Source organism: Kogia breviceps, chromosome 16 (genome assembly GCF_026419965.1).
Source record: "Kogia breviceps isolate mKogBre1 chromosome 16, mKogBre1 haplotype 1, whole genome shotgun sequence".
In the NCBI taxonomy this organism is placed as follows: Eukaryota; Metazoa; Chordata; class Mammalia; order Artiodactyla; family Physeteridae; genus Kogia; species Kogia breviceps.
Window position 1 is genome coordinate 6,948,466 of NC_081325.1, and position 27,380 is coordinate 6,975,845.

At 39.5% G+C, this 27,380-nt stretch overlaps 1 protein-coding gene across 12 annotated transcripts in view; it reads left to right on the forward strand.

The window, feature by feature from the left end:
* PAN3 (poly(A) specific ribonuclease subunit PAN3) overlaps positions 1-22,213 on the forward strand; it is a 116,978-nt gene extending 94,765 nt beyond the window's left edge. For 7 of the 12 annotated variants that reach the window (XM_067016919.1, XM_067016920.1, XM_067016922.1 and 4 more), the window contains 8 exons: positions 666-831; positions 1,922-2,012; positions 6,697-6,836; positions 9,355-9,484; positions 10,230-10,294; positions 15,835-15,973; positions 19,262-19,391; positions 20,685-22,213. In XM_067016919.1, coding sequence (XP_066873020.1) covers positions 666-831; positions 1,922-2,012; positions 6,697-6,836; positions 9,355-9,484; positions 10,230-10,294; positions 15,835-15,973; positions 19,262-19,391; positions 20,685-20,857 — 1,034 coding nt within the window. In that variant the 3' untranslated portion in view covers positions 20,858-22,213. Of the gene's footprint in view, positions 1-665; positions 832-1,921; positions 2,013-6,696; positions 6,837-7,653; positions 7,735-9,354; positions 9,485-10,229; positions 10,295-15,834; positions 15,974-19,261 lie in introns of those variants that run through there. The other 5 variants (XR_010837316.1, XM_059042066.2, XM_059042070.2 and 2 more) reach the window with 5 other exon arrangements.
* Positions 22,214-27,380: the final 5,167 nt, after the last annotated feature.

Here is a 27,380-nt window from a genome sequence, read left to right on the forward strand (position 1 = left end):
CATATTCTCTGAAATAATTACAAAATCTAGATTAAATTTATACAGATTCTTTTCTGCTGATTAGCAGTGGCCCAAAAAGTAGTACCAAGAAGCACTTAACAAGAGTTGATAGAATCAAAAGGATTACTTTTCATGGTAGACCACATTATTTTTGTGTTTCTTCATTACACATAAGTGTCATTCAGTGGTTTACATTTATGTTTTTTGTGACCTGGATGTCATTTCATCTAACTGACCTGGCTGTAATAGGGGAGGCTGAGCAGTGCAAGGAGAATAAGAAAACACTCCACATAAACGATGGTAGAGACTTTTGTTTCCCGCAGGCCACAGGTGTGTAGTTCCCACACACCTGAACAGTACTATACGGAAGGGTTAGCCACACTTTAAGAAAAATCATCTCTGCAGTTCCTGTTTTTAATCTGAACTCATTTATTTGGCTCACAATTAAGTATAAATTCTTACTTTAAAGAATTTTTGTGCAGTAATTATAATGGTCACAGAAAAGAGAAGCTCAGTGAGAGCTCTGCTGCTGCTAACAGTATAAAGGTATAATATCATAAATAAGAAAACTTGGGTTTGTTTCTTAAATTCTTCTTGGTTTGCATGTTTTAGTCTTTTAGTTAATTATTTAAATGAAGATACCATTTTTTTATCTGCCTTTATAGGTCAACACGATGGACCATTGCCCAGACAGCATGCTGGATTATTGCCAGAATCTCTTATTTGGGCATATATTGTCCAACTGAGTTCTGCATTGCGCACCATTCATACAGCAGGTTTGGCATGTCGAGTTATGGACCCAACGAAGATTCTGATAACTGGCAAAACAAGGTACTAGCATTTTGAGTTTTGGCTTCCTTATTGAGCATCTAACCTATGACAGCTTAGTAAACATAGCATGATGATTTGTTTTAATTCTACCTTTTCATATATTCCATCCAGAAGAACTGCCGTGACTTTGAGTTCATTTGTAAGTTTTTTTTAAATGTTGAATTCTTAATAAGATGCCTGGTTATTAACCAAGATCCTGTGAGGGTTTGGGAGGTATGTATGGTTAAGGTTGGGGGCATATCAAACAGTATCAGTACAACTTTTCTGTGTACAACTGTGGTTCTCAGATTTTGTCATGAGTCCCAATATCCTGGAGGGCTTAGCACAGACTGTTGGGCTCCACCCCCAGTGTTCTCATTCAGGAAGTCTGGGGCGGGGCCTTAGAATTTGCATTTCTGACAAGTTCCTGGGTGACTGATGCTGTAGCTGCTGATTGGGTTTCATGCTTTGAGAAGCAGTGATAAAGGGTTAAGTAACAGAGACCTTGACTTCACTAGAGTTTTATTTGGGTTGCTGAAATTTTGAGAGTTGTCTTGGGTAGCATAGCATAAAGAGCTCAGGGTCTAGTACCAGGTTACCTGGGTTCATATCCTGGCTCTGTCAGTTACTTAATTAATCTATGTGTTCAGCAGTCTGTGAGACAGGTACTATTATTATCTCCATTTTCCATGTTTGTAAGGTACCTGCCTCATAAGATTATTGAGAGGATCAAATGAATTACTACATATCAAATGCTTTGAATGTGCCTAGGACATGTTAAGAAGCTAACTAGTTCTCCTTTCATGGATGACTAATAAAGAAGCAGCTCGGTTTGCTGAAAAGACCACTGGCCTGGTAGTCAAAAGATGTGTTATAGTCCTGGCTTTGTCCGTTCCTGACTTTTATAACCATAGGCCTATCACTTGATGTCTGTGATGTCATCTCTAAAATGGTGATTGATAGAGGTTATAGCGGGGCAGGGCAGGAGGTAAGACTGGATAGGGTTCTGAGATCCCTCCTAATAGCATAAGAAATGTTCAGTTTCCAGTAGTGTGTAATTTGTTTAAAATCTCATTTTAATTATTTTCTTTAAATTTTCTGGTCTTTAAAGGTTGCGAGTAAATTGTGTTGGAGTTTTTGATGTTTTAACATTTGATAACAGTCAGAATAATAATCCATTGGCATTAATGGCTCAATACCAGGTGAGTAAGAATTAACATGGATACTTAGTAACTTAAGGCTTGATTTTTTTTTTTTTAAGATAAATTTTGTTTATTTTAAAGTTTTTCAGGGTTTTAAGTCTAGATTTCAGCTTATGCTGGGGGTGGTCTCTATGCAGACTTTGAATGTGTATTAATCAGTGTGCTGTGGTTAGTGTAGAGCCCTTATACGTTGGAATATACAGAATTAATGACAGTGTCAGAGACTCCAGCTGTTTGAATGAAAACGCATTTATTTGACAAGGAAATTTGTCCTCAGCATAGATTAAAACATTAATTAGTCAGCTGAATGAAATATATTAAATGACATTTTACTTTTTTTTCACTTTTTAGTGGGTTAAAATCACACCTATTATTTTTACTTTTAGAATAGTTGTCCCACTATCAATCCAAAATTTTTATTTTCAAAGGAAGATTTTTGTATTGCTGTAATGATTTTTTTCTTTTGCTTAACCAAAGCCTATCACTCACTTCTTGTACATTATTAGAATTTGCTTATAGTCTGACTTCATCATAATATTGTGGACTTAGGTCCCATTTTGTTCTTAGCTATTTAGTTTTTATTTCTTGATTAACACGAGGTGTGGGAGAGTAAGAACCTACCTCTGCAAGGAGCGTTAAGGGTAGTTGCTTTTGCTTTGATTACCCTGTGCAAGTCGTGTAGCTGTTCACAGTAAATATTTCGTATCATTCCGTTTGTATTCATATTTTTTGAGGGTATGCAGTTGTCATTTTAAGACAGTGTTAGTTTCTTTCATGTAAGAAATCTTTGTTGTTTCTGAACATTCATTAACGTACAGAGGTTTGATATAAGGCAGAATCTCTTGTTTACATGGAGAAACAAGGAGGAGAATACCTTCCCTTCCCACTGTCCTTCTCATTTCATTCTCTTTTCTTTAAATCTTTGAAAGATTTTAGTTTACTTTATGAGACAAAATTTCAGAACAAAAGGGAAGGCCAGAAGAAGTAGAGTCCAGGTAGTTTTTAGTATTACAGTTGATTCCTGCGTAAACCTCTTCCTTTGCTACTGGACCGTGGACAGTGCAGTCCCCAGACTTAGAGCCACTCATCACATTCAGTTGGATGCAGCCTTTTCACAGCTTCTTCCCCTCTGCCGGTGCCCACCTACCCCCAGCAGCAACCAAGCTGTTCTGGTTGGTAGCGCCATCTAGTGGGCTCTCCATGGAAGAACCTGGCTACCCCCCCGACCCCAGCCCCCAGCCCCCAGCCCTAGCAGCTTTCTTCTGCAGAAGGGAACTTGCTCCCTCTTTCTTATCGAGGTTGGTTGTTTCTTAGCTGTTCTCCTGCTTATCTTCTGTCTTATACTTAGTGCCTAACTAATTGGCTCTGAAAATTTTTCTTCATAATCTTTGTGCTCCTGAAAGTGACTGGTTATTGACTGTTAAAATACGAGTGATCTTTATATCCAGGAAAATAATATTAAACTTCTAAGAGAAATCAGACATTATTTAGAACCAGTGCCATCAACCTCTGTTGCAAGTATTTGGAAACCCCATGTTTCCAGTTTTGTTTTTTACGTGCAGTCTCACAGTATCTCTTCATTCTTTTCTATCCTGAATAGTTCCTTTTTCTTTTTAATTACTCGTATAAGATAAGACTAGTTTGATTTTGTTTTTCTGTATCACATCAGTGTTGTTTTCCATTTTTTATTTGCAAGTGTCCGTTACTGGAGTTATATTACGGGTTGTGTAGTTAGTTACCTTGAAAAACAACTCTTCATAAGAAAAGATAATCCTAGAGTTTCAAAACAAATAAATTTAAAGTAAGGATTTGGGGCAACTGATTGGTAAGTTAGGAACTGCCCTCATTCATAAACTTAGGCTACTTTCAACCAGTTGTCACCCTCCCTTTATTTTTCAGCGGTAAAAGTTGTATCAGGTTTTCTTCTCTTTCCTTTTTTTTTTTGGAATGGGTATGTATGTGTAGATTATCCAGATAGCTTATAGGAAGGTACAGGAGAGGGTTAAAGGTGTCCCAAACGGGGGATTGTGATTTTACAGAGAAGAGGGTACATCAGAAAGGAGTGCATTGTTTCTTGTCATAGTCTGTTTCAGACGCGTGAATAGAGACTGACTTTCAGTAAAAGGGACATAAATAGAGCCATAGATAGAATCAGAGAAAAATCAAGAAGTCAAGAATCAGGAAGAAACTGAAAATGAGTTGGGGGGAAAACCTCCAGAATTCAACAAATGGGGGGCAAAGCCAGATGGAGGTAAGAAGCAAAATAACAAATGGAAAATTATTTAGCTGGGAAGTAAGGAAAGGAGAGTTACTGAGTTTTTATGATGTTAAACTCTCCTAATTAAGCAGGACTTCATTAACCTCTTTTATTTAAAAAGATCAGTTCTAGGGCTTCCCTGGTGGGGCAGTGGTTGAGAGTCCGCCTGCCTATGCAGGGGACGCGGGTTCGTGCCCCGGTCCGGGAAGATCCCACGTGCCGCGGAGCGGCTGGGCCCGTGAGCCATGGCCGCTGCGCCTGCGCGCCCGGAGCCTGTGCTCCGCAACGGGAGAGGCCACAGCAGTGAGAGGCCCGCGTACCGCACACACACAAAAAAGATCAGTTCTAATTTAGTCGGGATTATGTGACATGTATACTCTATTTCTAAAAGTGGGTATTCCCACCTTGAATCAGCTTCAGAAAGGTGGTGTTTAAACTCAGAATCAGATGGCCTTATTTTTTAAACCCATAACAGTCCTTCAGCTGTCTTGCACTTTGGTTTTCCTATCTCATAATAGGGAATAACGGAATGTTCTAGGTGGGAGGTTTAGTTACAGCATCAATTCAGGGTGGAGGTAAACTGAAGATTTTACTGTTTAAGGGTTGGGAAGCTGTGTGTTGCTACATGCTGCTGAAATACTTAATAAACAATAACAAGCTTAACTTTGCTGATGCCATTGGATTGAAATACTTGTAGAAATTTACAGTTAGCTTTTACATGTACTGATTTCTCTCGATCAGCATTTTTAGGGTTTCATTAATATAACTGTGAATGTTTTCCTTGATCTTGAGAATGACCGTGAGGAGCCCTTCCTGAATTCAGTCACGGCAGAGCATCTGGAGAGCAGAAAAGCCACAGTATTTGCGCCCTTCCCCTTGTCACCTCTCCCCCCCCCCCCCCCCCGCCAGCCTGGGCCCCTCTCTCTGCCACTAATGAAGTTTCAGAGTTTCTCTGGCATGAATCCTTGGCATCTCTTTTCCTGATAGATTCAAAGTTGTTTGTCTAATCAGTTTTTCCACTGATTATAGGATCTTAGGCTCAGAGTGTCAGATTCATACGTGCTGGATTTGGATAAATTTTAAAATTTGAACTTTTTAATGTTATCTTAATAATGGATTTTGTTTTCCTTTTATTCTTTGCTATTTGGGTAGAATGTTGTTAAGGATAGCTGTATAGTCCTAAAGTTTCATTAGTGATTGCCTTGAAATACTCACCTGATTTAGCAAATACGCCATTTATAAACTTCCACGAAACCAGTGGTTCTCAACCATGGCTGCATATCTGAATCTCTTATGAAGGTTTGAAAAATACCAATACGTAGATCTTGCCCCAGACTGATAACACCAGAAGAGGATGAAGGGATAGCCACTGGGTGATTTTTTTGTTTGTTTTTTGAGCTTCTCAGGTGAATTTTAATGTAAAAATAGGTTTGAAAATTCCTATACTAAACCAATATTCCATAAATAAACACGTATCCAATAATTCAGATGAGATCTCAGATTGTGAAGATTTATGTAAGTTTTCTGTAACAATGACTTCAGATGATTTCATTGAACTCTGAACTACTCCATTGTATCGTAGGCATGTGATCATTAATAGTTCATCTGCCACGCAGGGCCACCTGGGGTGACCGTTCTGTTTGCTGGCATTTTAATAGGTCGTAGAGAGCTTACCTCAATTCAGCCAGCTGTCTTAAAAATTCTTTTTGGAGGAAAGCCTCAGAGTGGGAAATCTTTAAAAAAAAGGGTAGGAAATCAGGTGGTTACAGAGCTCAAAGATCTTTTATAGCATAAAAACGGTCTATTTGGAAACAAGGGCAGATGGAATGTCATGGGGGTTTGCAACGTTGCTAGTGTCTAGGGAACAGACTCTGAAATCAGGTAATGCTGCTGCTGTGTTTGGAATAAGGGAATTACTTTTCTTCAAATGAACTCTCACTATGTCTTGTGCATCATGGAAAATGAGAAGAGTGCCTATCGTGAATTGTAATGATCACTGTAAAGCAACTAACTATATGGTAACCAACCTCAGATTTCTTGTAATAGTAAGGATATCAGCTCTATTTAAATATGAAAATTTAGAAAAAAAATTGAAAGCAGCAGTTCTGTAGTTGGCATGTGAATTGCTTCAGGTAATGTTTCTTAAAGTATCCCCCTAGAAGTACCTTCATTAGAATTACCTGGGTGCTTTAAAAATGTTGAGCCTGTTCCCATGCCTCCTGAGTGAGAGTCCGGGGTGGAGCGGCTCAGACGTGGTCTTGTTAATAAGCTCCCAGGTGACTGATAAGCGCCAATACCCAGGCACCTTTTGCTGAGTTCTTCAGCTTCTTTGTAAAGATGCTTTTTCCATGCAGGCAGTAGTGTCAGTGTATTAAATTTGTACCTATAAAAGAAAAATTAAAAGTTATATTTATTCTTTCATGTCAGCAAGCAGATCTGATATCATTAGGAAAAGTTGTGTTGGCTTTGGCTTGCAACTCTTTGGCAGGAATTCAGCGAGAGAATTTACAGAAAGCCATGGAACTGGTGACAATCAACTACTCCTCTGACCTGAAGAATCTGATTTTGTAAGTTTTAATATAATGATCATATGAGATAAAGACAGATTTTTCATGAGGGCCTTTTAATAGTGATTCTATTTATTTTAGTTTCCACTATTTAAAAATCAGGCAAAACATAATTAAACAACTTCTAATTTCTTTGTTTTTATTGCTAAGTATGTATTTCTTGGAGTAAATTCATAAACCAGTGTGTTTAAATTAGTTATTGATGTTTTAAACATATGGCAAAAGGCTAAACCCTCTAAAGCTACGTTGGTATCTGTGAGCTACATATGACCTTTTAAGTTTAAATGAATTAAAATTAAATAAAATTTAAAATTCAGTTCCTCAGTTGCACCGGCCACATTTAGAGAGCTCAGAAGCCGCGTGTAGCTCCTGGCTAATATACTGGACAGCATGGCCATAGAACATTTGCATCATCTCAGAAAGTCCTGTTAGACAGTGCTGCTCTCCAGAGAGATCAGTATCTTTGTAAAAGCTGTCATAACTAACCTCCCCTGCAGCCCGGTCGTGCTGTGTGGCCCAAACACCTGTTCCAGAAAGCACATGTGTAAGGGTCCCTATGCTGCTTTCTCCTCCTGTGTCTTCACACTCCAGGGAAGCCTTGAGCATAGGTCTGAGATGATTTTGGCTTAAGAGAAGCCCACTGTGGACTGCAGTCACAACAGGCCAAGATGTGCCCAACATCGGGGATTCCAGGGGATGGATGGACAACCATAACCCTTATTATAAGTTGTTCAAGAGAACAGGTGCTAGGAAGTCTCTTTTGAAATTTTTTTCTATGATGTTCTAGAAGCAATTAGAGCTTATTGATCCTTTTCAGTCTCTTTTAGCTTCCAGCTGTTCCTTCTGATCTTTCTGTGTAACCCTGGATGATCCAGTTTCTTTTTGGACTAGCCCTGTGGTATGGAATTGAGGGATGGAGGATGGGGCTGCCCACCTGTGCTTTGTTACACTGGCCTAAGTGTCCTGCTGGTGACAGAGCACTGGAAGCCAGTGGTTACCTGGTTCCTTTTAATAATCAAATAAGTTGATTTCTCTTTTAAATAAAAATATTTGTTTCATATATTATCACAGCAGTGATTTCTAGCTGTAGCTTATAATACCTAGGATGTCTTAAATAATCTCAAGTTATAATTTTCCTTTTTTAAAAAAGTGAGAGTAAAGGATATAAATATAAATTGGCCATAAGTTAATAATTATTGAAACTGGGTAATGGGTACATGAGGATTCATCATATAATTCTCTTTCCTTCTACAAATGTTATGAAATGTTCCTTAATAAAAAATGAATAAACGAAAAGGTCATACTTTCATACTAACCAATAACTAAAATATACAGAGTAGTAAACTATGTATCATGCACTTTTGAACTGATTGATATGAATTAATTCACCTAATTCTCCCAATAACCCTATAAATTAGGTACCATTATTAGCTCCATTTTAGAGATGGCAAAACTGAGACTTGAAGACGTAACTTGCCAAAAGTCACATAGCTTATACATAGTTAGTATACATATACTATGCATAGTTAAATACAAATATGTCAGTAATTACAGATGAATAGCTAAGACATAGATTATCCGCATGAGTTTGTAACTTCCTTTATTCAACAAAAGAATGCCTACTATATATATGTCAGATGCTGAAGACACTTCTGAATAAGATGAACAAAATTCCCCGTCTTCTGGAGCTTCCACCCATTATAATGGGGAAGACTTAATAAACATATAAACAAGTTGTTTGCAGATAGTGATAAATCCTATGGAGAAAAGAAGGTCAAATTATAAGCAGAGAGTGAAAGATTAGGAGGCTGCTTTGATGAGAATGGTTAGGACATGGCTTACCTATCAGAATAAATAATAATAGATGATTGATAATCATTGTATTCTGACAGGTGGCCTTTTGAAACGTGTAATATTTTTCTGCTGTATTTATACTGATAGAGGAAATTGATTTGGTCTTTTCTGATGTGTGTTAGTGCGTGAAGATTTCTCAGAAATAAATATACCATGACAGGTGGTAAATGAGGTCACAGAGCAGGAGACAGCTTCCTAAAAAGCTGAGGCTTGTTTGACTTTTCACAATGGAAGGCCTAGTTTTAGTTTCAAAAACTAATTTTGAAGAGCAATGGAAAAATTTCCCCACCTACAATCACCCCTATTTCACCCCTCCAAAAAAGTCTGTAACAATCTTTTCACCTCCCACTGTTGTAAAGAAGGGTTTGAGAATGGAAATATGGTAAGTCTAACTCTACCCAGCTTTCCTTTCTCATTTTCATAATAGTAAAACATTTAGAGAAAGAGACATTTTTACAGTTTTTTCCATTGGCTCTCAAAGTTTTCCAGAGAAAAGGAATATAATTACTAAGCTTTAAAAATGAGCTCGACTTGCATGACAAAATTATTTTCGAAGCTGTGCACACTAACATGCTGGCGGCGGCAGCGCCCGTGTGCTTGGGGGTTGTGTTGTGCTGTGAACCGCGCGGCTGGCATTCAAGTGACCCTTCTCTATTTTGGTTAGATATTTGTTGACTGACCAAAACAGGATGCGGAGTGTAAATGACATCATGCCCATGATTGGTGCTCGATTTTATACTCAGTTGGATGCGGCTCAAATGAGAAATGATGTCATAGAGGAAGACCTTGCAAAGGTAAAGTGTGTAGTTAAAGGAGTGTGCACACACCTGCATCTGTGTGTATCAGTAGATATAAAACAGAGTGATTACTGTGCTGAATATAGTACACAGCTGGCTAAGATTGTTTGCAGATATTTTTGTCCAAACTTGGTGTTTCGTATTTTGATTTCTGAGGTCCTCCGGGCGTTTGTTTCGTTCTTTTTTGTTTGCGGCTTTGCTACCGTCATGAGACGCAATCTTGATTTTTTTTTTTTTTATGTGAATTACTTTAATAATTCTTAAAAATGGACAGCTGTAGGGGGCAAGGAATAAATCACAAGCTTGTGATTACCATACACACACTACTATATATATATAAGATAGATAACCAACAGGGACCTACTGTAGAGCACAGGGAACTCTGCTCCATATTCTGTGATAACCTATATGAGAAAAGAATCTGAAAAAGAATGAATATATGTGTATGTATAACTGAATCACTTTGCTGTGCACCTGAAACTATCACAACATTGTAAATCAATTATAATCCAATAAAATTTTTTAAAAAGAAAGAAAAAAATGGACAGCTGCATAATCTTCTTGAGTATTACTATTGAATGAAATGGACATGTTGTATTCAAAAGTATAACCAGAAGGTGGGGATATTAAGATTTATGTTTAAAGGTAATATTGGTACAGGATACCAGTTTTGTAAACTTTTGCTTTTATATTCAGTTAGCTGGAACATTAATATTCTCTCTCTTTTTAAAATGTTTTATAGGAGGTTCAAAATGGAAGACTGTTTAGGCTTCTAGCAAAATTGGGAACAATCAATGAGAGGCCGGAGTAAGGATTTACAGTATTTTACAATGTGTTTTCAATCAAGGGCACTATTTTGTGTAACAAGAATGAGTATACCTTATTCTTACTGGTTTTATTTGGAAAAAGAAAAATTCTCATGTAAAGTGACCTTAAGCCTATTGTTAGCCACTAGGGTGTGGTTTTTTAACCACAGCATATGTTGTGGTTGTCCTTAGGGATTTCACACACACACACGTGAACAGAAAATACACTGTGTTAGAAATCTCTGTTGTGGTTTGCGTACGAGGGTGTATTTTCTGCCTGTCAGTACTGCCTCTTCCCTGTCTCCTTTCTGAAGCCTGTTCAGTTCAGGTTACCTTGGTCAGATTAGATACTTCAGATGTTTCTAGCTGTTCTGCTGCTAAAGTGCATTATTTATAGCGGTCGTATCAGTGACATTGGAAAGGCATCACCATCTTACATTATTTGTTGTTTAGTTCTGCCTTGTTTGTAAGTTAACCATATGTTCAAGAAAGAAGCAAGTGTGATGTTTGTGTTACACCTGTCAAAGACAGGTAGAACACAGTGCAGCTGTTGTGACTGTGGTATAAGTTGCATTTCAGGATTGTTACCTCTGTTAATAGAGATAGGTGACAGATAAATATCATTGCTTGGGAGAATGTTTTGACCACAAAATTTAAGTTCACTTAGCTTTCTTCAAAGTTAAAAGATTCAATTAGCATTTTCCCTGATGATTTTTCTAAATGAAGAGAACATGACTATATGTTGAACCATTTAAAAAAGACTTTTAGCTGCTTCTTTCTGGCATTTATCTCTTTTATTTTAAAAAGTATATGCTTAAAAAAAAAAAAAAGTATATGCTTAGAGTGCTGTTCCTTGATTTTTCCTTCAGTGTTTAAATTTTTCTTCAATTTGTAACTCAGCTAATGACTTTGTCCTGTGGAAGATGAGGCTCTCTCTCTCTCATACCCCCTTCCCTTAACTCAGTACACACACATTGTACTGCTTAACCCATGAATTTCGAGATAAATCTTTATTCAGTGTCGGCATTGTTAAAACAAGGTAAATATTGTGTGTAGCTGCCTCACATAGTAAATCATGACTGTATTTCCTTTCTTTTGTATTTTTTGTTTTTAGATTTTTGTTTTCCTGATGTTAATTATTGTCTTACATAGAAAACTAAACAAATGAAAAAATATTTACCACCAGTTCATTCCAGACTCTCTGCCAGAGTTGTAAAATACCTTTCCATATGGTCAAAAATAGGTAACCTATCAGTTCCCTTTCTTTCCTCCCCCTTAGAGAAATTGCACCTGGAGCCTCTGCCCTTTGTTTCTCTCTGGGCCCCATGCGCTTCAAGCCTGCTCACACTCTCACTTCAGAATCTGAACTTCCCCGTGCTGTTCTCATTGTCTCTCCCTTTGTGTTGCTTGCCCTGTTTCTTGCTTTTTTCCTTGGTTTATTCTTTTGATTTAATGAAGCACAGCCTTCAGTAGCTTCCTGAGAAAGGTGAGTTTTTTGAGTCTCTGAAAGTCTGAAAATATCTTTATTCTACTTTCATACTTTATTGATAGTATGATTGGGCATATAATTCCAGATTGTCCTCAGAAAATTCTATTTATTAATTAAATCTTTTGAATAGATTTTATATGAATCAATTTCTTACAAAGTAGAAAAGGGTTTGCAGTGAAAAATAAAAAATCTCTCTTTCATACCTGACACCCCCAGTCTCCCCAGTCCCTCCCACTGGTCTTTTATTCGTCTCTTGCACATATTTCCCAAGTTACAGCTGTGTCTTCTTATCACCCCTCTCCCCCCACTTCTAAATATCTACAAAGTGTAAACCGTGTTCAATGTTCTGTTTGTTGCTTTTTTCTCATAACAATATATTGTGGAAATCTTTCTCTGTAGATGTGTTTAGTGTATGCTCAACACTATTCTCAATAGTTAACAAATATGACCTCATTTAACCCTCAGAACAGCCCTGTGGTGCTGGATACTGTTCGTGTTCCCTTTTAACAGAGAAGTTGAGGCATGGAGAGGTTAAAAACCTTGTTCAAGGTCAAATATGAGTCAGGATTCAAATCCAGACAGAATGGTGGTTGCAGAGTCCATGCTCTTAACCACTGTGCTGTGCTTCCTCATAATTTATGGCCACGTAATAGTCCGTCATGTAGATACACGGTAATTTATTTCTCCAGTTCCTTATTGATGGGCGTTTGAGTTGTTTTCAGCCTTTTGCGGGTATGAGCAATTCGGCGGGGACTGACTTACGCACACTTAACTGAGTGTGTGCACAGATACGGGTGCGACTGTGGCCGTTAGGTCAGCACCTGTTGTAATTTGTGACTGCAGTGATGGCTCCTAGACGGCTTTACCAGGCACGGTGTGTGAGAGTCTTTCACCAAGAACACTTCTTTCAGAATTTCGAGTTTTGACAACCTGTTAGGTGAGAAATTGAATCTCAGGGCAGGTGTTTTTGGTATTGACTCATAATGAGCATGTTGCCTATCTTTTTGATTCATTTATATTTCCTTTTCTGTCTCTCCAGATCCTTTGCCCATTTTTATTTTCAGTTCGATTGTCTGTCTGTCTTCTTGATGTACAGGAGCCAGAGAGATTTACTCTTTGTGATCATTTTCTTTGCAGTTTGTCATTTTTCTTTTGACGCTGCTTAATTTTTTCACATGTAGACATTTTTATGGTAGTCCAATTGATCAAGCTTCTTTTGTACTTTTGGATTTTGAGTCATAGTAAGAAAGTTAGAAGGCATTTCTACTCTTAAGATTGTGAAGGGATAATCTTGTAGTTCCTTCTAGAATACTTAAGGTTTCCACTTTTTCCTGTTAAAGTTTTTTATATATTCGGAATTTATATAGGATGTAAGGGACGAATCCAACTCCCCACCCCCAGATGACTACCTAGTGGTCCAGAAGCTGTTTATGGGCTAGTCTAGCTTTTTCCACTGGTTTATTAAGGCAGCACCTCTTTCACACTATCATGATGATTGACATTTTAAAATCTAGTAGTGTTATAGCTCTTTCTTATCTCCATTTTATTTTTTGTTGTTTTCCTAAAACTTAAATTTTCTGTATAAATTCTAGAATTAGCTTGTTTAGTTAAAAAAAATTTTTTAAACCTGATGGTATTTTTATTAAGTTTATTAGTAAACTTAAGGAGCGTTTGTGTCTTTAGATGTGGAGTTATCTTAACCAAGATAATGACATGTTGTTGTATTGCTGATTTCTGCTTTAGTGTTCTTCAGTGTTTACATTGTTCTTCATATAGTTAGAGCACACGAAGTTTGTTCTTAGGTATTTTTTCTTGTTGCTGTTATAAATGGGAATTTCCCCCCATTCTGTCTTCTTAGACTCCTTGTTACTGTTGTATGTGAAAATGATTGATTTCTATAAATTTTGAACCTTGGTACATTAGTGTTTGGATAGTTTTTCAGTAATTTCTTTTGGCTTTCCCAGGCATATAGTTGTGTCTTCACATAATGATAGTGTATTTCCTCCCTTCTAATTTCTATACTTTTGATTTCTCTTGAGTGATTGTGTTAGCTGGTACCTCTAGTACATAGTTAAGTAATAGTAATGATAGTTTTCTTTCAGAATTTGAAGCGTCGCTCCATTGTCTTTTAACTTCCAGACAAAGTTAAAAAGCCATTTATCAAAGCCATTTTCTTTCCAAATCCCTCTCCACTCCCCATGCTTTCAGGATTTTTTTTTTTTTAATCACTGATGTGCAGAAATTCACAAGGATGTGCTGTGGTGTGTGTGGGTTTTTGATTCATTCTGGTGAATCAACAGGTGGGCATTTTAATCTTGGGAATTTATGTCTTTTAGTTCTCGGAAGTTGTCTTATTGTTTCTTTGAAAACTTTTCTTCTCTCTTTCTGGAACTCCCATTGCTTAGCTGTTAGGCCTTTGCAATTGATTTTCTAATATTCTCTTCTATTTTCTATATTATATCTTTTTGTTTTACTTTCTAGGCAATAATCTCAACTTAATTTTGTCTAAAATTAAAGGTTTTTTCCCTAATCCTTTGAACTTCTGCTATCATATTTTAAATTTTCAACAACTTTTTGCTTTCTAAATGTTTCTGTCTTATAGCATTTAATTCCTTTTCTCTGAGACTGTCAATTATAGATTTTTAGTGAGTGGGTTGGTTTTTTAAAAAAATTTATTTAACTTTTATTCTGTTCCCTGTAGTATCTCATAGGAAACAACAGTTTGCTTTGTTTTGTTTTATTCTGCAAAGGATTTCTGATCCTTGGCTGTTCATTCATACTAAAAATGACATCCTTCAAAGCTAGTGGGAAGCTCCTTGTGGAGGCAGGGATTATATAATAGAATGTGTGATAAAGCAGCGTGATGTTGTTACATATGGTTTTTGTTTGTTGTTGGTAACTTCCAAATGTCAGTATTTCCCTTGGGTAGGTCAGCTTCTCCAGAAAAGAATCTTCCACCTTCCCTTTGTAGTATGAACCCAGATGCATGACTGTGGTGGGCTTTCCCCCTCCTTGTTCTCAGAATGCAGATCTAATTTTTAAATGTGATCTAAGGCTGCATGCTCTGACCACTCTCTTTTTATCCTTGCTTCAGATGTGCTTTTTTTCCTTTTAATGTCCTCCTCGCCTCTAGTGCTGTCTTTGCCTGTCTTTTCTCTTACCCCTCCTTGTCCTTAACTCTGCACCCCTCCAGTCCTGCTCTCTATCTTCTCTTCTCTCCCCAACCCCATCCAGCTACAGTGACCTTTCTTCTTAAGTTCCTTAGGTGCTCCTTGCTCTGTCCTTTGCAAATCCTGATACCTCTGACTAAGGGGCACACTCTTCCTTTGGGAGGAGCACCCACTCCTTCCCTAGAAAGCCTTCCTTGCTTTCCCAGGTGGATTCTTGTTTCGGTTCCATACCATATCCCTTCTTCTTAATAGCATTCTCTAAGTAAGCAATTACTGTTTGAATGTCTGTTTTTCCCACTAGCCTGTAAGTTCCATGGGTCACTGAAAACTTAACAGTGATCATCTGGTCAGTTTTCCAGTTCTTAGCAGCTCACTTTCGCATCATCACATGATGGTAGGAAACCAGAATCTGCCCCCTTTTTGCTTCGTAAACATTTCCCTGTTTTATGCTCCCAGTAAAGCAGAACACCTATCTGACCATCTCTCTCTACCCTGTGACCTAAGGGCGGAGGAGGAAAAGGATAATCTCTTTCAACCTATTTCTAAAGATACCTGAAGACATTTGCTTTCTTCCCCATTTTATCTAATGGTAGGGCCCTAAATAAGGAAGTGATTATAAAATAGGAGTGTGTAAGGGGGGTGATTGCCGTGAGAAGTGGGAAGTGGTATTCATATACTTTCATGTTCAGCGAGATCAGTTTTAAAAAATCTATGGGCAATCTGGACATAAAATTTGATTAAAAAAAAAACTACACACAAACCCTACTTTCTGATTTATTGTAGAAAACAATAAAATTAAACTAGTTTTGAGTCTGAAGTATAAACATATAGCCCGGTGGTATACAGCATGAGTTACTGAGGTAAAATATTACCTTCCCCCAGGTTTCAGAAGGATCCTACCTGGTCGGAGACTGGAGACCGTTACCTGTTGAAACTCTTTAGGGATCATCTTTTTCATCAGGTGACAGAAGCAGGCGCTCCTTGGATTGACCTCAGTCATATCATTTCTTGTCTTAACAAGGTAATTTGTATCTGGACTTTTAAGATCACAATGCTGTTTGTTATCTTCAACTCATAGAGCTGCATCTTCTACAAATACTAAGAGACTTAAGAAATTAAGATGTAGTCTGCTATAGTATACAAGACATTTTATTAATAATTATTAGGTGTACCTACTTAATAACAGTGTTGAATGGGAGGATTTTTTTTAACGCCTACATGAATAATTTCAGAATTATTCATTGTGGATCTCTCTGTTGTGATAAAATGTCACAAAAGGACTGCCTCCCACACCCCCACCCCACTCTCTTATTTACCAAGTGTAGTTTGTTATAACAAACAAAGCAGTATTTTGTGTTTAAATATTTTTTTAAAATTGAATTCCTTTCTTCTCAGTCATTGTGAGTCCTGCACGTCCTTCATTCATTTACTCTCAGCTGCGGGTGTTAATCGGGTGTTAATAATAGTGAAAGCGCAGTACTGGGCATATCACTAGACCCAGCTGTGATAAATGGGGAATTAGAAGTGATTAGATGAAGTAAGTAGGCAGAGATGTATCATAATTTTGAGAGGTGAGCTTTGGTTTTTGAAAGGGCCTGGAGAGATGCGATTTATGGAGGAAGGGAGGAGTGCATTTTCCTTATGAATTACTTGGAATTACAGAGAGAATGGGTCTCCAGAAGTATATCCTAGCCTTTGTGTATAGGTTTATATCTAAATCAGGGGTTGGCAAACTGGCCTGTGAGCCAAATCCTTTTGCCTGTTTTTGTACAGCCTAGAAGCTAAGAATAGTTTTTACATTTTTAAAGGATTGTAAAAACAAAAACAACTAAAAAGAATATGAGACAGAGGCTCATGTTGATATATGGCCCTGAAATTTAAAACACTTACTGTCTGGCCCTTTATAGAAAACATTTGCTGACCCCTAGTGTAAACTGTCCCTAAATTACAAGGACTAGAGGAGGAAATACCTATGGTGGCACATGATTTAGAGCTGTTGGCATACAGTGTGCTAACCCTTCAGGTAAAACATGGTGGTGGTTTATTTTTAAGCACTACTTTCCTGTGTTTGAATTTCCTTAAAACTCTTTAGAGAGTATTGTCAATAACCTACATTAAGACAGAACAAGACTGTATGTTATCATTGAGCTAACCTGGTACAATTTGTATATTCATGTGCCCTTTTCCCTTAAGGGGAAAACATTTTTCATAAGAGCAACGAGTAGAGAATAATTCTACCAGATTTTAGAAAACAGAATCCATAGTATCAAAGCTCCAGTAATTAAAAATATGTAGAACTAGAATAAACACTGACCGGTGGATCCTGTGGAAATAAGCCATAGACAGACATCTTAAATGAAGATTATTTAATGAATATTAGGATAAGTGAAAATTTTAGGAAAATTCTGTTTCATTTCATAAAATAGGAGTAAATAAAATCTATCCCAAATCTGAATATGTGACAATTTTTTAAGTTTGGAAAGCGTGTAATAAATTAAAAGGGATGGATGGATGGCTATGTTGATGATATAAAAATTAAATTTTTACATAGATTATTTTCGTGGAAATGATAGAAATTAGATGGTAAAATGATTGGAAAGGTTGTGCCTTCAGAATTAGTTTTAAACATATTTTAATGAATTATTGAAAAAAGAAGGAAATATGTACATTGAAAACTAACAAAAGTAAAGTCAAAATCCTAACGAGAAGTTATTAGATGGACTCAGGATTCATACTTATGTTTTATAAAGATCTCATTAAAATATTATTGCCAGGGGCTTCCCTGGTGGCGCAGTGGTTGAGAATCCGCCTGCGGATGCAGGGGACACGGGTTCGTGCCCCGGTTCGGGAAGATCCCACATGCCGCGGAGCGGCTGGGCCCGTGAGCCATGGCCGCTGGGCCTGTGCGTCTGGAGCCTGTGCTCCGCAACGGGAGAGGCCACCAGTGAGAGGCCCGCATACCACAAAAAAAAAAAAAAAAAAAAAAAAAATATCATTGCCAAATCCTTATAGATAAGGATTTGATAAAGATTTCCACACAGGTGGAAATAACAAAAGTAAATGTATGAAAACATTTGGTAACATTTAGAATAGCAAGGCACTCATTTGATATGGAGTTACTGGTAAACTGGTACAACTCATAAATCCGTGGTGTTCGACGTCCTTTGGGAAGCAGTTTGGCTGTATGTATTAAGCTATAAAATTACCCATACTTGTTGATTCAGTATTTATACTTTTAAGTGTTCCTCCTAGGGAAGTAATTCTATAGAAGAAAAAAATTAAGTAGCCAAATATGTTCATTGCACTGTAGTTCACGATACTAAGGAATTGGAAGGTGCTGGGGGAACCATTGATTAATGGAGTGTCCGCCGGGTGGAGTGTCATATACACAATGTTACACGTGACCGGGAGATGAATCGGGAGATTAGGATCGACATGTACACACTACCATGTGTACAAGAGATAGCTAATGAGAGCCTGCCGTGTAGCACGGGGAGCTCAGCTGGGCGCTCTGAGACCACCTAGAGGGGTGGGATGGGGGGTGGGAGGGTGGGAGGGAGGTCCAAGAGGGAGGGGATATAGGGATATATGTATACATACAGCTGATTCACTTCGCTGTACAGCAGAAACTAACACAGCATTGTAAAGCAACTATACCCCAATAAAAATAATAATAATAAAGGTCTAAAATAAGATAGGCAGCAACATAGGGCAATGTTTCTTTAATTTTTTAAAAAATGACTTTCGCATGTTTTTTATTTATTTTTTGGCCACGCCGCGCTGCATGTGGATCTTAGTACCCCACCCAGGGGTCGAACCCACGCCCCCTGCAGTGGGAGTGCAGAGCCTTTAACCACTGGACCACCAGGGAAGTCCCTAGGGCAATGTTCTGTGTCGAGCTGGGGCTTCTTATTGCGGTAGCTTCTCTTGTTGCGGAGCACGGGCTCTAGGCGCGCGGGCTTCGGTAGTTGTGGTTCGCGGGCTCTACGCATGCAGGCTCAGTAGTTGTGGTGCACGGGCTTAGTTGCTCTGCGGCGTGTGGGATCTTCCCGGACCAGGGCTCGAACCCGTGTCCCCTGCACTGGCAGGCGGATTCTCATCCACTGTGCCACCAGAGAAGTCCATAGGACAATGTTTTTAAACGCATCTGAGTCGAAAAGTGTGTGCATAGTGATTAGTGATGTAAAATATTTATGAATATCTAGAGGGGAATGTGACAACATTTAAAAAAATATTTCGTATATCACTGTTGCAAATGTTGTCCTAAAATAGGCTTGAACTTCATATGTTGTGTTTCTGTCTGTTTCAGTTAGATGCTGGTGTGCCAGAAAAAATAAGCCTCATTTCCAGAGATGAGAAGAGTGTACTTGTGGTGACTTACAGTGACTTAAAGCGATGCTTTGAAAATACTTTTCAAGAACTGATTGCAGCTGCAAATGGTCAGTTGTAGTATTTGCTTAAAAAAAAAAAAAAACAGGCGGGATATGGCTGAGGAGCTTAACCAATAGCAAATTGCACTACAGCTGAACTGTTCTCATCATCTCATTTCACATTTGGGAAACAAGCAGAAGATGAGCAGAGCTGCTTGCACTTGGGTCAGGTGCGCTGTTACTTGAAAGGAAGAATGTTTCACTGATCCTTGAGCTGTGGCTGCCCGTGGGGCCACACCTGTGAAGAGTTTATTTTAGATTAAGGAGCACCGTTAGGGGGATGATGTTCCAGCTTTTGTTTTTTCCACTTGTATATGCACTAATTTTAATTTTTTAAAGACTTTTTTCTGATCTTTGAACTTTTGCCACATTGTATACTTATTAAGGGAAACTATTTGCAAGGAGGATTTTGGGAAGCCATGCTGGGCGGCATTTTTGTCACTGAGGGGTGCACAATTGGCTCTTTTGGGGATGGGTTGCCCTGAATAACGTAAGGGACCAGGTAAATGATTTCATGGAAGTACAGTATAGTGCATAATTCTTGTAAGAGTATTGTATGCAAGCTCTGTATGCCACCCACTGTTAGTTCAGATTGAGATTTCGTGTGTGTGTTTTTTGTTTTGTTTTTAAGAACACACAAAAATTTCAGTGACTCGTTGGGTGTGAATTTTCCCCTATTAGTGGATTTAAACCCTTTCTGAACGAGGGTTAGATAAACAGTACCTGAAGGGGCATGCAGAGCTCTTTGCTCCAAATCCAACCAGAGCCTTTTTAAAAATAAGGCGTTTCCCTGCTAATCAGATACATTTACATTTATGCCATTTTTTAATAGAAAAAATTAAGAAATTGTGTTAAAGGCCTGAAGTTCAGGAGTATATTGCTTTAGGTTTTTTCCAGTTTGCTTTTTTGTATAAAGTTCTGTTCTTTGAACCACAGCTTTATTATGGTACTTTACACTGGATACAGATACAGAGACACTGTTCAGAAGACGAACTAAACACAGCGGTGGTCTGGCATCAGGAGCTTTCTGAAGTTTTACAGCCTGACTCTGGAGGGAAAACAATCTGCTGTGCCTTTGCAGTCACTGCTTAGCCCAAAGTAATAGTGCTTTTGATAATACCTATGTGGGATATTCCTGAATAAGTCAGTCTCAAAAGTCTGGAATTTTCCTCCTCTTAACTTTCTTAACATTCGGACGTGCAGTTGTCGCCAAACTTGGGTATTCATGGAATTTCTAGTTAATGAGATACCTATACTTTGATACTGAAGACTGCCAAATACATAGGAGTTTTTCTTTCATAGAAAACAGTAGCGAAGACTCTGTCTCCTCTCCCAGCACTGGATGTTTTACTCGCACTGGGCGCCCATCACGCAGCTACGAAGAAAATGTGGACACTCACAAGGTCAGGAAAGACTTCCAAGCACTTGCAACTGATGTCACAGTCTTCAATTTTAATAACTATACATGTTTGTAGTTTTCAGAGGAGTTTTTAATATTTCTCTGTCCACTTTTTATAAGCTTTAAAATGATTTTCTCTGCCTTGAGATTTGCATCAAGAAAAAGCACCTCTTCACCCCAAATCTTTGAAGACTAGAGACACGCTTTACAGGTTTTAACAGGTGTGTTTGAGTCCGCGTTTGGTAGCATCAGTTGCTGAGTTAAAAAGAAAATCAGTTATTGCATTTCATCGAGATGGATTTTAAAAGAACATAATGCTCAATATTCAAAAAGGATAATTAACATTTGCCACCATAAGGTTCTTTTTTTCTGTAAAAGGAGCAGGAACTTGGAGACATTAACATGCTAAAGTCTTTTATCATTATTAGCTCATGTATTTGACAAAGAGCAGCTGTCTTTTTATATGTTTTTTGACAAATCATATTGTAATTCTTTTGTACAAAAAAGAACTACTTGTATTCTAGAAGAAATATGAAATGCTTAATTTATAAGCGGGCTGGAGATTTTTTCCAATATTGTTTTCTTTGAAAATGAAAGGGGATCATCTATTTTAGTTTTGGGGTCTGGGAACTTTTTGAAAATTTAATTTGTGGACCAATGTTTTGCAAAAGCTAAGGAAGGGCAGGGGTAAAATAGGGCTTGATTTTCTCATTCTGTGTAGACCAGCAAACTTCCCTCTGCGAGGCCGGTTCAAATCACAAACCCAAGAGTGTTTGCATCGTAAATGCTAGCTTGCTTCAGCCCCTAGTAACCTCAGGACTTGGTTTGAATAAAAAGGTAGACAGCTGATATGTATTCATGAGTAAATATTGTCAGCCGGAAAACAGTTGGTGTCAGGTAATACGTATTTTTTTTAAGCTTTGTTTTATATTTATTTTTCATTTAGTTTTTATTGGGAATGGTTTTCAATAGAACTCTTAGTTCTGCTTAGGTGTTTTTTGGGGGAGCCCTCTTTTCCATAGTGTAATCCCATTTAACAGGTTGTCTAAAAGTTAGTCTTTTTAATTCATAGGAAGATTTTAATATCTGAAAGTACTCAAATTAAGGATATAAACTTCCACACCTTCCTGTTATGACAGATACAAGCACAGAAAGGACAACCCTTGAAGTCAGTGTGACGTTGGTCATTTCAATTTTTTGTTACCGATTTTAAAATCTGTTAATGTATTTACTTCATTGTAAATATTTTTGAGGGTACCTTTGTATTTTGCTTTTGACCTTGGTTCTGTGATTTGGATGTCGACGACTTCCCTGAAAAGCACCGGTATGTTAAGTTCTAATGTCATGATCCCAATATGGGTTATTCATCTTTAATCCTGTTTTCAGTCTCTATGTGTACAGCAGTATTTTTAATAAAGAATTACAGAGAGAAGATTGTCTTTTTTTTTTTTTTTTTTTTTGCTACCAGTTCATTTAACAAGGTGATGTTTGTTTTATGATTGGGACTTAAAAGGCCAAACGTTTCATATGTGTTTTGGAGGAAATTTTGGTCTTTGGATAAAATGGTGGCAGATTTATTTGTTAATTTACCAATTATCTGTTAAATGCCTAACTTGGATCTGTTCTAGGCACTAAAAATGCAAATAAGTATTTTAAGTACTTGTTCTTTACAAAGTGTGTAGTTAGACCCAAACATTTCTAAATAGTACATGGCATACAGTGTAGTTTAGGAGAGAGGACCTACTTATGTGAAAAGAATGACATCTAGCTAGTCTCTGATTCAGACTCGGTTAATTTACTATATAGGTGAAGGTTCCTCTCCCCCCACCCCCCGCCCCCAGAAACATCATTCCGAATAGAAGGGTAGAGAAGGAGAATATGGCAAAATGGTGATATTTGTTGAAACTAGGTACTCATTCATTAAATACAGGCAGACCTCCGATATTGTGGGTTCAGTTCCAGACCACTGCAGTAAAGTGAATATTGCAATAAAGGGAGTCACATGAAGTTTTTGGTTTCCCGCTGCATACAAAAGTTATGTTTACACTATACTGCAGTCTATTAGGTGTGCAGTAGCATTATGTCTAAAAAAAATGTATATACCTTAATTTTAAAATATTGCCATCATCTGAGCCTTCAGCAAGTTGTAATCTTCTTGCAGGAGTAACGTCAGAGGCTCCTGATCACTGTAACAAATACAGTAATAATGGAAAAGTTTGAAATACTAAGAGAATTACCAACACGTGACACAGAGCCCGGAAGTGAGTGAGCAGTTGCTGTTGGGAAAACGGTGCCTTTAGACCTTCCGTGATGCAGGGATGCCGCAGACCTTCAGTCTGTAGGAAAAGCAGCATCTGTGAGGTCTGCCTGCATTTATCGAATGCCTGCGATATGTCAGGCACTGTTCTAGGAACCAGCAGAACTCTGACCACAACAGACAAATATTTCTTCTCTTAGAGAGCTTTCATCCTAGCAGGAGAAAGGAGTATCTAGTAGTTAAGAGGGAATAATGGTTATGGAAAGAAAATAAAGTCGGGTAAAGGACGTGGATAGGGTCGCCAGATTTAGCAAATTAAAATAGACAACACAAAATTGAATTTGAATTTCAGATAGACAGTGGATAATTTTTTTTCAGCATGAGTGTGTCTCAAGTATTGCATGGGACATAGGCTCATTTGTTTATCTGAAATTCAGATTTAATTAGCCATCCTGTGTTTCATCTTGCAGCTCCGGGTGTGGGGAGTTTGGTGGTGACGGTAGAATTTCAAACGGGACGATCCGGGTAGTAGCTCTCCCTGAGAAGGTTGTATTTGAGCACAGACTTGAAGTGAAGGAGCCAGGCGTGCAGATGTCCGAGGGAAAAGAATTCCAGGCCGGGGAATGTGCGGGGAGTGTGTGAGCCGTGAGGCATATGGCAAGCAGGCTCCCGTGGCCGGAGTAGAGCGGGCAGGAAGTGAGGTCAGAAAGGGTAGTGGGGGGGGGGGGTGAAGAAAGAAAGGCTAACGGGGAAGGGAGGTGGAGTGTCTTGGAGACCATTCCAAGACCACTTGGGCCTTTTACTCCTGTAGGGGAAGCTTCAAGGAGGATTGTGAACATGGCACAGCATTTAAATAATAACATGGCACAGCATTTAAAAGGGTCACTCGGGCTGCTGGTTAGGGGATGTGGGGTGGGGTGATGGGGCGACACCGTAGAAGCAGTGGGAAGCAACTGGATTCTGAATACATTTTGAAGGTAGAGCCAAGAGCATGTCCTGATTTTTTTTTTTTTTTTTTTTTTGCGGTACGCGGGCCTCTCACTGCTGTGGCCTCTCCCGTTGCGGAGCACAGGCTCCGGACGCGCAGGCGCAGCGGCCATGGCTCACGGGCCCAGCCGCTCCGCGGCACGTGGGATCCTCCCGGACCGGGGCGCGAACCCGCGTCCCCTGCACCGGCAGGCGGACTCTCAACCGCTGCGCCACCAGGGAAGCCCCTGATTTATTATTTACAGGATGTGGAGTAAGAAAGAAGAGAGGAATCAAAATGACTGAGCAGATTTGGGCCCACTACTGACAGGATGGAGGGTTCTGCTGAGTTGAAAGAGATGGTGGAGGAACGAAGGGGTTGTGGAGGGAGAGAGGAAGGGAGGGGGTCGGCACGGGGAAGTGAGGAAAGACAGTTGGGAGTTCGGTCTGGGGCCTGTTCAGTTTAAGATGTCTAGTACACGTTTGATCTGGTTCTTTATCGTTTTGTGACAATGGACTGTAAACTTCAGTGGCGTAAAACCACCCCCATTTTACTCTCATGGAGTCTGTGGGTCAGGAATTAGGACAGGGCTCAGCTCTACCCATTATGTTGGACCTCAGCAGGGAAAACGCCAGTGCCGGGGGGATGGGGGCTGAAATCGGCCGGCCCGGCACCTGAACTGAAGGTCATGAACTGCCCTCAGCTGGGGCCAGTCAATGGAGGCACCAACTCATGGCCTCTCCGTGAGGCTTAGGCTTCTCCAGCTCTGGCGACTGGGTCTCCGGTGGGACCGGTTGGAGAGTGAGTGACCTCATTCTCCGCGTGGAGGCTGCATGATCTTACCTGACCCGGTCTCGGAATCATGCTCGGTCACTTCTGGCACATTCTGTTGCTGACGAGTCGAGTCACAAAGCCTGCTCTGATTCCAGGGGAGAGGAATTGGATGGGGAAGTGACAAGGACACTGCCAGAGCTCATGTGGGACGGGAGATACTGGTGCAGCTACTTTCTGGAAAATACAATCTACTCCAGCATCAAGAGATGTTGGTTTAGCACTCACACAAGAGTCTGGAGGTTAGGGGGAGAGATCTGGCCTATACATGTACTTTGCAAGTCATTATCATGTAGATGTCATTTCGAGCCTTGAGGTTGGTTGAGAGCATGAAGAGAGTTAGTATAGACTGAGAAGTGGAAAGGTCCAGGGGCAGAGCCCTGGCGTTCCTGGAACACTGTTCAAGGATCAGAGAAAAGAAAACCAGTATGAGGCAGAAATGACCAGTGAGGTGGGAAGGAAAATCTGTGATGTCCTAGAATCAAGGTGTTTCCAGGAATGAGGGTCAAGGTGTTAAGACTGAGACTGAAAATGGCCACTGATTTAGCGGCATGGCGTCCTGGATAAGCTCCCGATGGAGCAGCTCCTTTTCAGTGAGTGGGAGAGAAAGCTCGGCTTGAGTGGGAGGAGAGGAACCAGAAACAAAGAGTAGTATAACCAGCTCTTTCAAGGAATTTTGCCGTGAAGAGGAAAAGGGAAATGGGGTGGTAGCTGGAGGTTGGAAAGCAGGGATGGCGGGGTTTTGGTTTTGCCAGGTGGGAGAGGTAATAGCATGTTCATATGATCCAGTGGAAAAGGGAAGATGGGCAGGGGTGAGGGGTGGTGAGTTGCTGGAGCAATGGCCTCGAGTCGAGGAGAGGGAGGGGCTGAGGGTACCCCAGGTGTTGTGAGTCGGGAGGGCAGAGTGTCTGGGCACAGATGCTGGTAGGTGTGCAGATGTGATGGTGGGATTTTGAAGTTCTCTTGACTCCTTCAGTTGTCCCGTCGATGTGAAGGGTACACTGATAGGGCCTATCACATTGGGTCGCTTTGAAAATTAAATGAGTTCATTTCTCTAAACCACTTGGAATAGTTCCTGGCACATACAGTTCAGTGGCTGTGTTTGAGTCTAAGCCCTTACTCTTTTTAAAATGGGTTCTTCCTCTGTGAAAAGTTGTGGTAATCAATCAGGTTTCTTTTCATTCTAATAATCCTTTATTGAAGAAGAGCATATGGGGCTTCCCTGGTGGCGCAGTGGTTGAGAATCCACCTGCCAATGCAGGGGACACTGGTTCAAGCCCTGGTCTGGGAAGATCCCACATGCCGCGGAGCAACTAAGCCCGTGCGCCACAACTACTGAAGCCCGTGCGCCACAACTGCTGAAGCCCGTGCGCCTAGAGCCTGTGCTCCACAGCAAGAGAAGCCACCGCAATGAGAAGCCCGTGCACTGCAACGAAGGACTCACCTCAACTAGAGAAAGCCTGTGTGCAGCAATGAAGACCCAACACAGCCAAAAATGAATAAGTAAACTAAATAAATTTATAAAAACAAACAAAAAAATAAATAAAATATTTTTTTAAAAAAAAGCATACACACACGCGTTTGCATGTAAGGGTACAGCTCAGTGAACGGTCATGAAGTGAACGTACCTATTTACCACACCCAGATCAAGAAATAGAACATAAGTGGCATCTAGTGGGTTTGGGGGGTTACTTTGTTTTTTCTCTTAAATGTCTTTAGTTCAAAAACCAGAAGGCTAGTCATTCCTGTGTTGGGACCCAGGATATTTCTGAAGTATTTCCTGGCCTGTGAAATTCTGGTAATAGGTTGAACACTGAGGAGTCCAATAAACCTTACTGGGCTACCCTTCTGCTGGACAAAAGAAAAAAAATCAGTTCCCAAATGTACAATCAGTTTCTAGATCATGAGAAAACTTCTAAACGATGACGTGACCCCAATTCCTTGAGCATTCTTCAAATCCTTTGCCTAAATTAGTGACTTTTGTGTTAAGAAAACCAGTAACATTTTTAAAGGATTTCAGATTCTCGAAGATAAAATGCTTTTTGCCCTCTTCAGCTAATAACCACACATTTATTGAGATTAGTCATTTATCCCTTTCTCTCGCCTTGTCCCAAAGAAAGTAGGCCTGTTTTCCCTGGAAGTGTTTCTCCAGTCTGGTTTGCTCATGACGTTATTAGGAAGGTGATGGTATGACCGCTTTCTAAGACACTGTGTTGGTCGCTTATTCTATGTCTATTAGTGATTATCTGAATGGTTCCTCTTTCTAGGATGTAATCCACAAAACAAAATTGAAGAATACTTAGCTAGTGTCCTTTTCTTAGGGAAGCTCTTGTGTCTTTGCCTAGTTATTCTGTATGGTTCCCAGCACGCAACCTCTAATACCCAAATATACACCCCCGCGCGTGTGAGCGCACACACCCCTTCTGTGATTGTGGTGATGTTAGTGTTTGGGAAAGCCTGCCTCTTCTGTAACTGAGGGAACTTTGGTCTGCAGCCAGCACCCGCACTCAGTCTGTACATCTTACTTGCGATCGCATTCATTTC